Raw genomic sequence first — 13,207 nt, forward strand, 5'->3', positions numbered from 1 at the left:
TGCACTTCTCACTTTTCTAGCCAAACCTTATTTCTGTGTAATCATGCTAGGACATTAGTTTGATAGGGGCAACATGTAGTAATTATTCAGTCAACTCTCCTTTCTTGACCTGGAGCAGTGATGGCCAACTTCTACATTCTCTGGTGCTGCCGTGTGTTCACAGTTAATGATTATGTGTGTTTGTGCTGGAATCATTACATACAAAGCCAAAGGAGAGATGCTACAACAATAGTGTCAAATATCTCTTTCTTTTGTACCTGTTTTCCACCGTGAATAAAACTGTTGGGGAAACATAACATGCATTGATTTAAAATGGATTGAAGCTGACAGAGGTTAAATAAAATATTACAGTTGCTCATCATTTCAGGTATGGAGCTAAGTAGACCAAAATAAAAGGGTGGAAGCAGGATCTTGTCACATAGAAAGATTTAAAAGTTCCAAGAAGAAAGCAATATGATGAAAAAATGAGCTTTCAGTCAAAGCTAAACCACTGAACACAGTGCATTGGTTTAGGGAACAAAGTGTAGAAACTTTCCATCCTTAAAACTGTTGTCTCACAAGGCCTGTCTCCTGCTTTGAGAACCATAATGCATTAATGATACTTGTACCTTATATAATTTGAACCTCCTGTTTGTAAATTACTTCTGCATCTAGAGCCTGCCTTTTTACATTACTTTTGCTATTCTAATAGAGTGTGGAAGTGCATTAATTCACAGTTTATAGCAGTGTTTTCAAATTTGTATGAATTTCATTCAGTCTCTGCTAAAAGTAGTTAATTCTGTAAGGCAGGGGTTCTTAACCTGTGGTTCTTGAATGAGCTTCAGGGGGTCTGTAAACTAGGTACTAAAAAAAAAAGATTTTCTATTGCAATAAAAGAAATGGTATGCAATATTTTGTGTTTAGGTGTGAGTCATGCTTCTGAGTAAACAAACATAAAATTGCACTGTAGATTCAACTCCCAGTGTTGTATTGTGGCCACAGGCTAAGTGTCAAAGTAAAAGAACAAGGAACAAACACCTTGGCTTCACAAGCCTGATGTAGGCAGTCATAAGGAAGCAGAAAGCTTGCAAAAGGTAGAGTTGAGCCTCAGTACTGATAATAATGGTTTAGTGGTTTGTGCACAAGCTGGAATGAAGCCTCGGGCTTGTTTTGAAACTAAGTCTGTGATAAACCATAGTCCTGGTTGTAAGACAGCATGATGAGAAAGTAAAACTAAATACTACAAAACCACCTAGTCATATGGGAGGATGGAGTGTGTAAGCCTGAGGTTGAGCTCATTCCAGTTTACACATGGAGTACTAAACCATGCTCTGGAGCTGTGTGCAAACTATACCAATACTGTAGCTACATTCACAGGTCAGAGTAATCCATGGTTTAGCCTGTCAGGAATGAGTTTAGACATACTTTAGGTTCAATCACTTCCCTCCTCTTTTCATGTGGCATGGTTGCAAGTAGAAATTCAAAAGCTTTCACTTTACTTTTTATTAACCACCCCTTGTCATATTGTCAAACCTGACAAAGGCCCAGTTCGCATGCAGTGCTGAACCATGATTTAGCACTATGTTCGTGAGCAGGAAGCAGTATGACCAAAGTCGCGGACACACATACTTCCTCATCACCTCCAGCCGGGAGGAGAAGTTAGTTAGCATTTACTTTATTTTACAAAATCTTGGCATAGTGTTATATAGATAAACCAGAGGTACAGACCACCATGGGCTCATTGGGAGGAAATTTAATAAATGAAACTGGATAGTTAAACTTCATAACCCATCATTTGAAGTTGGCTGGTCATATTATAGAGCTCAGACACATAGCTGCCAACGCTTCCCTTTTTTAAAGGAAAATTCCCTTATTCTGAATAGGATTCCTCGCAAGAAAAGGGAAAAGTTGACAGCAATGCTCAGACAAAATGTGAAACTGTGGGTTGTTGAATTTGGAAGCAAAAGTTTATTATCTTGTAGCTAAACCAGAGGCGAGGGAAGAGGCATCATTGGATTCTAACACTCACCAATGCTTGGCCCTGTCACACTGAAGCATAGTTTGATGTCTGAATGTAGCTGTTGCTCATGAGAGTGGCTAACTTGTCGCCCTTCGATTCCCTTCAGCTCCAGCCAGCATGATAGGATAATGGGAGTTGTAGTCCAACGACATTCGGAGAGCCACAGGTTAGCCACCCATGGTTTTGAGATCAAGAAGGCTTGGTGCCTCCCTGTTGCAGATGTCTCCTTTGGCATACTGGATCTCACTGATCAGGATCCACTTAGGGCGCTGCTTCAGTTTCTTTCATTTCAAGTAATTTTAATAACCAATTCACAGTTGTCATTTATTAGAAATTACATGTTCTTTATAAGAGGGCAGTCTAAGAATGTTAACAGTCTTAAGAAATAATAATTCAAATGCATAAATGATACACATAGCTTTTATAGCTTGTGTATATGAGATAAGAGAATTAGGAAATTTGGGCTAGATTATGTGTTCCAGTCTTTTAGCACCCTCTCCTGACACTCCTTGTGTATTGCACTGTTTAAAAGGGATCTGGGCTGTTCAAGGCATTTCCTAAAAGAACGTAAAAAAGAGTTAAGTAGCATTTTTAAAAAATTGAGATAGTGTTTGAAGAATTTTTCTGTTTAAGACCAAAAGCTGAAAATTTCCTTTTTCTTGCTTTTTGATAAAAGAATTGCAATGGTGTTATCAGATTATTTCTGACATTTTATCATCACTTTACTAAAATGTAATCATGTTGCTTTACAAATGTTAAAACAATAATAAGGTAACAAATAAAAAAACAAAAATAGAAAACAGACAACAATTATACATCCTTAAAAGCAATGTCTTGCAGAAACCTGTTGAACAAAAACAGTTTTTGCTTCTTCCCTAAAAGCAAATGAGGATACTGATTTAATTTTGTTATTCGATTTCTTACCCACCTTTCATTATGAAGGAAGAATTTAAAAATACAATTCGGGCCATCCCTTGAAGTGTTCTGCACCACCAGGGTGGAAGAGTGGGAAGTGATACTTCTGTTACCTTTTCCACCACTGATGCCACTTTTTGATATGACAGTAATAGCTGCTGAACTTTCCAACTGGTTCATGCTGGTTGAAGGTATGGTAAGGAAAAGGGAGTAGTGTGAGAATCCTGCTCAATCAGACCAAGGATCTATCTGATTCAGCTTCCTGTTTCCAACAGCAGCCAGCAACATCCTTTTCTTTCTTTCTTTCTTTGGTGGAAGCTCAGAAGCAGCACATGAAGGCAACAGCTCTCCGCTATTGTTTGTTTCCCATAATTGCTATTTAAGGACATATGCAGTGTTTCTCAAACTTGGGCCCCCAGCTGTTGTTGGACTACAACTCCCATAATCCCTAGCTAGCAGAACCCAGTAGTCAGGGATAATGGGAGTTGTAGTCCAACAACAGCTGGGGACCCAAGTTTGATAATTTTGTGTGGTAGAAAAAATTATAAATTAAATGACATGTGAATAAGTGCTTTAAAAAAAAACCAAACCATTTTGAATCTACTGCCAGTTTAACCTAATGACTCTATTCTGGATTTTGAGAGGAGGAAAAACATCATTTGACATAGTGAAAGCTTTTATAAACCTGTCCCACTGTAGCCACCCAAAAAGCCTGAAGCATTTTAGCCTTTCCGTGTAAGTGAGGGTGTTCTAATCTCCTAATCATTTTATTGCTTTTTCTTCATCTTTTCCAGTTGTAACGCTTTTGAGATTTGTTAACCAGAACTAAATACAATGTTCCAAATATGGCCAGTTTGACTTTAATGAACAATAGCTAAGTTTCCATTGTACGGAAGAAAAATTGAGATTCTTGCCATGAGTAAACAACAGTCCAGAAAGAGGGAAGGGAAAAGCTATGCTCACTGCTAGTTGCAGCTGTTAAAAACTGTGCGGCTTTGAATACAGATGTATATTGTGGGAAATGTGATATATAAATCAATTTACGACGACTATCCTGTGGCAATCATGAAGAGGACCTTTTCAATTGTGGCACTCACCCTTTCCTCTGAAATAGGACATGTGCCTACTATTGGCTTGTGGGCAGTTCCTAAAAACTTACCTTTTCTCCTAGGTCTTTACTGAGCATTAATACAGGTAGCTCCCCATTTACCTGGGGGTTGCGTTCTGAGGCACCGTGCACATCAGTAGGATGTGCATAAGCTCACCCTGCTCCCAGCTGATGAGAAATGCAAAACCAGCTATACATGGCAGTAGCAGTAAGAAACAAGGGAAGCAGGGACACTCCATTGGCTCCACTGAAAGACAAGTTCCTTCGGGTTCCTCCTTTTCTTAACTTCTGCTGGCAGCTATTCCATAAATTTTCTGCAGAGCGAGAGATGGAAAGCAGGACCACTCAGTTCACTCAGCTGAGACCAGTTCAATTTGGCTCCCTCTGTTCCTGAATTGTTTCCATTCCAGTTGGTCATTGAGGACTATTATGTACCTTTAAGAATTGTTTTCTGAACATACTTGCCTTCCTCTTCACTCCTCATTGTTTTCCTTTTGTGTCATTTCTTTTAGATTGCATGCCTGTGAGCAGAGACTGCCTTTTTTAATTGATCTTATGTAAGCTACTCTGAAAGTCTTTTCATTTGAGGAGTGGGGTAAACATGCTTTAAAGGCATTTTTTGTGAAAGACTTTGAGTAACATCCAGCTATGGCATCCTGCTGGTGCTGTGAACTTGTGTAAAATAACTTCCCTTTCCTTTGCTTCTCTCTGTAGCCCCATGGATGCTGCCAAAATCTGTTTCTGGGGCTGGGGGAGTGGAAAGGAAGGTCCTGTCATGCCTGCTAGCACAGCCTTGGATCTTGTTCATAGGGGAAATGTTTAGTAAAGTTTGGTGAAGAGAAAAGATGGATTATACTAGAAGACTCCACACCTGCTTTGTTCAGGGTACTCTGATGGTTTGGTTGCTTGCCTAGTGTAGGATTTCACAAAGTAAGAGGGTGAATCAAGCTACATACTTGTGTGGGTTCATTTTTTTTACTCTGTGCAAATGGAAGCAAGCACACAAAAAAATGTTTTGTGCACAAATGTGTAGTTAACCTTATCTGACCCATGTTTAATATTGTTGCATTTGCTTTACAGAGTGCCTAGTGGAGAATGCAATGGGATCAATAGCATGTCTGCGGAGAGTGGCCCTGGGACAAGACTGAGAAATTTACCAGTAATGGGGGATGGACTAGAAGCTACACAAATGTCTACAACACAGGCACAGGGCCAAACCCAGCAAGGCAGTACTGCAGCTAATAACCCACCTCCACCAGAGACCTCAAATCCTAACAAACCCAAGCGTATGACCAACCAGCTGCAGTATCTGCTCAAAGTGGTGCTCAAGACACTATGGAAACATCAGTTTTCATGGCCTTTCCAGCAGCCTGTGGATGCTGTCAAACTAAACCTCCCTGTAAGTATAGACTTAAGAGAATCAAAGGAGCAGCAATGTATCTTATCATTTAATGGTGTGAGAGGGCATGGGGTGGGATGCTTGTGGAAGATGGGAGGTGAGGAGCAACCCAAAGGTGGGAAAAAATGTGTGTGGCAGCGGAATTGGCTAGGGGGTCAACAGGAGAGGAATAGAAATGTAGTTTCATGAGGACGGAAATAAACATAAACGTTAAAGTTTCTTCAGAAGTGTTGAAGGGACTGGGAACAGGACTAAAGAAAGCATGCGGTCAGGTGAGATTCTAAAGTACTGAACATTATAGGACAAGGGGGCATCAAATGGGCCTACAGTAAAGTGAGGGAAATAAGGCAGATAATATGGAGTAAGGAGTAGGCATGTGGGTGGGGAGAAAATGAAGCATGAGAGCAGCACATGTTATTCTCAATGAACTAAATTTCATAGGAAGGATGCTTGATACAACTGGAAGGTGAAGAAGGGCTATCATCTGGCGTGCCCATCCATATTTTCAGTCGCCATTGCTGGTTCCCAACATCTCTCCCCGTATTGTGTATCTAATGTAGACATAATTCCCCTGGGTGGGAGTTGTATGACTTTGGGCTCTATATAGCAGATAGCACAGCATTTGTTTTCAATTAATTAATTGTGGCAGCAACATTTTTTTGTATGGTAAGGTTATTTTATAATTATTGTATAGGAGTATTTTTATTTGCTTGATGCTTAGCTTTCCTCGTATCAAACCTAAATAATTGCTTTGGTTGGCAAATGGGAGGTTTTATTTTCATTTTTCGTTTTTCTGATACCTTGTTACTACTTGGCTCACATTAGCCATGCCTCCATGATTTATCTTGTTAGTTATCCAAAGGGTTCTTCTGTGAAAAATCTGAAAATAAGACCTCAAAGTCTACTTACTAGCTAACCAACAGGCCATAGTAATGTGGACACTGATATGCTGCTTCCCCACCACTCAGGGACCATTTTATTTAGCTGCATTACTTAGGCAGTGTGACAGAAATCTTGCAAGCTGTTTGAAACAACATTTCTTTGTTGGAGCACTCCTAAATAGATTTCTCTGCATGCTTGGTCAGTGGTCAGCTTGTATTCTTCCTAGTCAGGATATTAGGTTGATTTTAACAACTGTGATGGCCAGTGTACCTATCCTGATTTCATGGGCCTGATCCACATCATTCCTGTGCTTCGCAGCACTGCATGGTGCTACAGGGATGCTTCGGACCATGAAATTGTTGAAAATTTGTGTTGCCAAAGAAAGAACAATTAAATGGCTACCAGAGCCCATTGGAAATGTTACAGAGCATGCTTACAGGGCTACTTCATTCCCTGACTACTAAAGCTATATATGCAGTTCAGGCAAATCCCTGTCTTTCAGTATGTCCTGTTGTTGTTGAAGACTAGCTAACTAAACTGGTGGTCTGAAAAGAGAACTATTGAAAGGAATTGTGAGCTGCAGCCCCAGAATCCTTCCCAACATTAGAAATGTTGTTTTAAAAGTTCTGGTTTACATTGTTTACTGGGTGCAGATACCTTACTTTGTTTGAGCAGTCAGCTGATGGTTTTCCATATTATTTGTCATGAAATTTGGGCTCTATCGGCCATTAGGTGTGTGTCTGTCCTTTACATTAAAAGTCTGTTTTAAACCCTTATCACAGAGGAACTGAGGGTTGAACTAGATAGGACTATATCCTGCCATTGGTTAAAAGTAGCTATGGAGGGATAAGGATTTAAAATGGGTTTCTTTTACCCATGTGTCCCCACACCAGTCCCCCAATGGATGTTGCATCTGAAGTTGCCATTAGCTACAAAGGGTGTAAAAGATGTGAATAATACAGCACTAATGTGTCTGACTGTGTAGAAGCAGTTATTAATAGATATCACAATAGCTAAGGATTAAAAGGTTGAATGATTTCCCTCTTTGCCAGTTGTTTAGATAAGACTCTGAATGCTTCTAGGTTTAAAATTATTTTATCTTCTAGACATTGTTACTAAATAAGTTGACATATTAAGTTGGGACAGAGAGAATTTTTTTAAGCTTTTCTACCTGAAAGGCTTGAATACAGTACGCCTGGTAAAATTTTCAGTTATAATAATTAATCCTCTCTGTTGCCACAGGATTATTATAAAATTATTAAAACTCCTATGGATATGGGAACAATAAGGAAACGCTTGGAGAATAACTACTACTGGAATGCTCAAGAATGTATCCAGGACTTCAATACAATGTTTACAAACTGTTATATCTATAATAAGGTATGTTGTCTTCATATATTTGGGCTTTCAAATGATGTGTCTGTGACGATGCATGAGACTTTCTCTCATGCAACAGTACTTTCTTTCTTCTACCTGCCCTAGAAGCAACATTTCTTGTAAAATATATTCTTTATTTGGAGAAGATAAAATTCTTCACTTTTTAACAGTTTTCAGAATTGAGATTTAAAACAAGCAGGTTCCAAATGTTTAACTCTATTTGTCTGCCTTGAGATTTTTTTAAACAACAACAAAAAGAAACAAGATATAAATCTCTACAACAAAACAATATTATTGAATCCATTTCAAAAGCAGATATAAGTGTATACGGTACTTTAGTTATATAATGAAATACAGTGAGTTGGGGGGCGAGAGCCGTATGCTGGCAAATACTTGAAATGGCCAAATTTGATTTGGAAAAAGTCAAGTAGAACCCAGAAGTGACTACATTAGACACAGTGTAGAATATGATGTGGTTAAAGGGAACCCGAAAGTGTGCAGCTTGGAAATTGGAATCTAAAAGCTCTGCACAACGTCTTAAGATCACATTGCAATAAATACATCCGTATCAAGGGCTGTGTCCAGTCTTCATCTTAGGCAGAATAGACCTGTTGAAATTTATAGACATCATTAACTTAGGTCCATTAATTTCAGTGGGTTTGCTTTGAATAGAATTTGGAAACAACCCCAGAACATGGCATCCAACACATCCAGGTGTCATTGATACGAATTAGGCAGATTTATTGCCACGTCATTCTGTTATTCCCATGCTATCACAGAGTTATGAATGAGTGTAACCTCTTACATTTTTTGTTTGTTCAGCCAGGGGATGATATTGTTTTAATGGCAGAAGCTCTAGAAAAACTTTTTCTGCAGAAAATATCTGAAATGACACAGGAAGAAACTGAAATCGTTATAGTCCAGACAAAAGGAAGAGGACGGGGGAAGAAGGAAACAGGTACTGATATTGGTACTGCCCATTCAGTTTGCAGGGGTTTTTTTTCTTTTGGACTAGCCAATGCTCAGTGTCATTACTTGTGTATTTGAATAAGGTGGATTAGCTTGTACTTGAAAGGAACTTGAGTTTGCGCATGTGTGTTTCGTGTACGTATAGTATCCATGTCAGGGAGAGAGAATTACCTAGTGTCAGCAAGTAACAATGCAGAAACATCTCTTAAACAAAGCATTGACATCAATCACTCCCTTTGTCTTGGGGTGGAGGGGCAGAATCTATCCCTGCTAATAGGCTCTCAGCCTAGGAAAGTGGAGTATAGAAATCACTTTCTTCAGTTTCCCAATGTACAGGGTAACAATACTTCCCATGCCTCTCCCCCAACAAACCAAAAGCTATCCAAATAGAAGGTTGTCACTTTAAGAAGAGGTAGGAATCAGTATCCCCAATTTCATGTACAGTTTAGCCCCCAAACATCAATCTCTATAAAGAAAGGAAAAACAGTAACACGGGTAAGCAAAAATTCATTATTATTGGGGGGGGGGTTTTTTTGGGGGGGGATATGCCCTGCACCCCAAAGGCAGTCCCAGAAATAGCCACAGCAGTCACTGTTGCTCAGCTGATGATAATGAGCCAGGTAATGAGGCTCCCAGTCACACAGCCAGTCTATTTGCCCACCTTTCTCCAAGGCATAGCAATGGTTTCTCCTGGAGGGGCACAAGGCCTCCAGCTTTGTGCACACTCAACCAGTCTTGCTCAAAGTCCTTGAGGAGCCCACAGCAGGTCTAGCAAAAAAAAAAAAGTTCTGGAAGCAGCACTGAGAATGGTCAGCCTGTTGTGCAACCAGCTGAAGATAATGAACCAGGTAACTAGGCTATCAGCCAGCTGAAGATAATGAGCCTGGTAACAAGGCTTTCAATTTCGCAGCCTCTTGATTTGCCTACATCTCCCCAGCATTTCCATGGCATAGCAGTGATTTCTCCTGCAGGGGGTTGGGCTATTTGAACTACGTTTTTGCATGTGTTGAGGTTTGCTGGGTACATCACATGACGATGCTTCCTTTTCTAACAGTTACATCCAAGGCTGGAGCATCAACGGTACAGAATACAACTCAAGCATCATCCCCACCACAGACGCAGGCTTCACAGTCAAATCCTCAGCCGGTGCAAACAACTCATTCCTTTCCTTCTGTGACCCCTGACCACATTGTCCAGACGCCATTACCAACGCTGGTGCCTCCCCAGCTTCCCCCACCACCACCTCCCCAGCCTCCTCCTCCCCCGCCCCCTCCTTCAGCTTCTGTCCCCCAACCCATTCAAACACACCAACCAATTATCCCAACTGCTGCGCAGCCCATGAAGGTGAGTAAATTACAGCTTTGTTCTTTTGTTTCATTTTGGCAAGTGATAGTTTTAGATGAATAGGTGAAATGGTTTGCTGAAAGCCATATTGATCCAGGGCATATTTCTGCTTAAGGTTCTCTCACTACATTCTTGCAGAGTTAGGACTTCCCCCATTTAAATTTTGTTTGCCTGTAATCTTTTACCTCTGAAGGTTAGAGAGCAGAGCTATATTAGAATATATGCTGCGATTGTAGAAGACCCAAGTTCTATCCTTCGTATGTCTCATTTGGGTCGGGAAAGAATTCTGCATGAGACCAATGGGAGTTGAATCTAGGTGGTAGAGCCCATCCTTCGCATTCAGAAGGTTCCAGGTTCAGTTCCTGGTATCTCTAGGTAGGCTGGGAAAGACTCCTTTTTTAAAAAAAAAAAAGTTTAATAATTTTTTCCATACAAACATCAACCGCAAAAGACACATACAATAAAAACCATAATAATAATAACACAATTTGACAATTCATATTTGAATATACTGATATACCTATGACTACACCTTTTAAAACAATATTTTCCCACCTCTCTCTCCTCCCCCTACTTCCCACCACCATCCGCCTTATCGCTTAAATATTAGTTCCAGATTTCTTCATATTTATCCATTCTTATTTTGTGTCGACATGCAGTTCGTTCGTATGTAGCTAATCTGTCCATATTATCAATCCATATGCTCAATGAAATCTTTTTGCAGCTCTTCCAATTCATCAAAACAAGTTTTTTATGCTTCTGATATAGCATGATACATCCATTTATTTATTTTTTGACCCCTCGAAATCTCCCATGTTTCCAGAATATAATTTAGAATTAAATTCAGTTCCTCTAAATAACAATTTCTTTTTATTACTCTTGCTATAAATATCCTCACCTCGCACCAAAATGATCTTATCATCAGGCAGTTAATCAACATATGTACTAAGTTCGTCTTTTTACTCCCACATCTCCAGCAGTTGTCTGCACTTGTTATTTTCTTCTGGTATAGTTTTGCTGGAGTCCAGTGGACTCTGAATATTATTTTCTGTTGAATAAGTCTTAATCTCAGATCCATAGAGGCTATTTCTATTTATTTTATACTTGGCTCCCATATATCATTTGTTATCTGTACCCCTAACTCTTCACTCCATTTTTGGCTATCATATTCTAAATCATATTTCTTCCTGTTGAGTAGCATTTTATATAGTGCAAGTGTAGAGTTTTTTGTTTTTGTTGCAAAGATTAAATCTTGTAGCAGCATGGGTGTTTCCGATGCTGCTATAGCATCGGGGCCAAACTGCCTTTCCAACATATGTTTCAATTGGATGTATTGCCATTGTGTTTCACTGGTTAATCCATACTTTACTTGGGAAAAGACTCTTGACAGAAACCCTGGAGAGCCTCTGCCAGACAGTGTGGACAATACTTGGCTGATTGTCCAATAGTATGACTCCTATGTTCCTAAATGGAGGCATGAATAATTGTCAGGCTGGATGAATCATTGTACTGATTTGGTAAAAGAGAAAACTTACATTATTATATATCTTTTTCTTAAAGTTGATTCCCCTTCCCCCCAATAGTGTACCCATGCTGAGAGTCACTTCACAAATCTCATTTTACACAAACTAGTAAGCTGCAATTGGCTGGGCATTTCTGCTACATGTGCACATTCTTAAAATTGTGTGTTTCCCGTAAAAAGTGTGAAGGAGCCTTGAGCTTTCCCTGGAAATAAAGTGGTTGAAATGTTCTCTGCTACCTTCCTAGAACATCTTTTAAAAATCTTTGAGAGAAATGTGTAACTGTGCAGGCTCACTGTCCCAGGTACGTCAGCTTGAGCTAAGTAATGCGACACCCATGAACCAGGTGCAATATGTACTCCCTCATGTGGAAGCCATGCTTTGTACCATGAAGAACCGAAAAGCAACAAAGAGAAAAGCAAAAGTGGTGTAAGGTCCGATTAATACAGCCACTAGATGATGTATTTGCTGGCTAAATGTAGACATTATTGATGTTAATGGTTAGCACAGGTTTTTATACTGGTGTGGTTGTTTCATGGGAAATTGCCCCTCTTTAGTGTGATACAGTTTTAGCCTCTCCAGTGCAGATTCTTAGATATTTGATTCCTATCATTGGTCAGGTCAGTACTGAGGTTTGACCCTTGTTTTTCACCTCTCTCTTTTACATGGAGCTTGCAAGTGAAAACCAGATCTTCCTGCTACAGATAACAATTACAACATTTCTAAATGTACTTATTAGGGAATAAGCTCTATTGAGCACAGTAGGACTTACTTCTGAATAAACTTGGATAGGATTGTGGTGAGTGTTTTGTAAAGGTAGATATAGGTAACATGATTTTTAGACAACTATGCTTTCTCAGTTTCAAAACTTGGGTATTCAAAATTTTCATCTTGAACAGCACCATTCCAAACAGCATTCAAGTGAAATGAACCTATAATGAATTCAATTCTCAAAATGTGATGTTTTCATGTCATCAGTTCAGGAACTCTTATCATGTAAACTTAGTACCATTGGGGAGGAAATTAAAACATTCATTTTAAGTGGGCAGCATAAGCTGTCTGTTTAATAATAATTCATGGCAAGTATGTAGCACTTTAGAGTGTTTGCATCGTTTCACATGCATTATCTAAGTCAGGGGTCCTCAAACTATGGTCAGATCTGGTTTGCCAAGGTCCCGAACCCAGCCCGCCCGGCCACTGCAGAACCCGCCGCTGTCTTAATTTTTTTATAGCCATGAAACAGACTCATCGGCTCAGTGGGGCAACCCCACATTGCAAGCACCCAACTTAAAATGGAGGTCCCTTTGAGGCACACAAACTCTTCCGCCCAGCCAACGAGACCCTGAGATGCCGCTCCCACTGCCGGGAGAAGTGGGGCCTGTGAGCTTTCTAGTTCCGACTTTGGCCGCAGCTGGGCTCTGCTGGAGGGCCTAGTAGGTGGGGCGCCGCTGGGCAGCAAAGGCTGAGTTCTTCCCAAGAGAGAGGGGCTCCAGCGGGGGTTCTCGCTCCTTTCCCGCCCCAGAGACAGGCTCTTCTTGGCGTACCTTTCCCCCTCTTTCCCCTCTGAAATCTCGCAGGGGCGGGAAGCAAGAGGCAGGCCGCCCTGGACCCAGCTGCAGCTCCTAGTTCCCACTCGCAGGCGCGGCCAGCCCTGAGTCGCGTGCAATTAACTCTTCCCCACGTTCCTCTTGGTC

At 40.4% G+C, this 13,207-nt stretch overlaps 1 protein-coding gene across 7 annotated transcripts in view; it reads left to right on the forward strand.

The window, feature by feature from the left end:
* The window catches only part of BRD4 (bromodomain containing 4), a 75,906-nt gene that overhangs the window by 28,455 nt on the left and 34,244 nt on the right, over positions 1–13,207 (forward strand). For all 7 annotated transcript variants that reach the window (XM_028717234.2, XM_028717228.2, XM_028717233.2 and 4 more), the window contains 4 exons: positions 5,103–5,421; positions 7,546–7,683; positions 8,503–8,638; positions 9,704–9,993. In XM_028717234.2, the coding sequence (XP_028573067.2) occupies positions 5,137–5,421; positions 7,546–7,683; positions 8,503–8,638; positions 9,704–9,993 (849 nt within the window). In that variant the 5' untranslated portion in view covers positions 5,103–5,136. The remainder of the gene's footprint in view (positions 1–5,102; positions 5,422–7,545; positions 7,684–8,502; positions 8,639–9,703; positions 9,994–13,207) is intronic.

Source organism: Podarcis muralis, chromosome 2 (assembly GCF_964188315.1).
Source record: "Podarcis muralis chromosome 2, rPodMur119.hap1.1, whole genome shotgun sequence".
NCBI classification, from domain to species: domain Eukaryota; kingdom Metazoa; phylum Chordata; class Lepidosauria; order Squamata; family Lacertidae; genus Podarcis; species Podarcis muralis.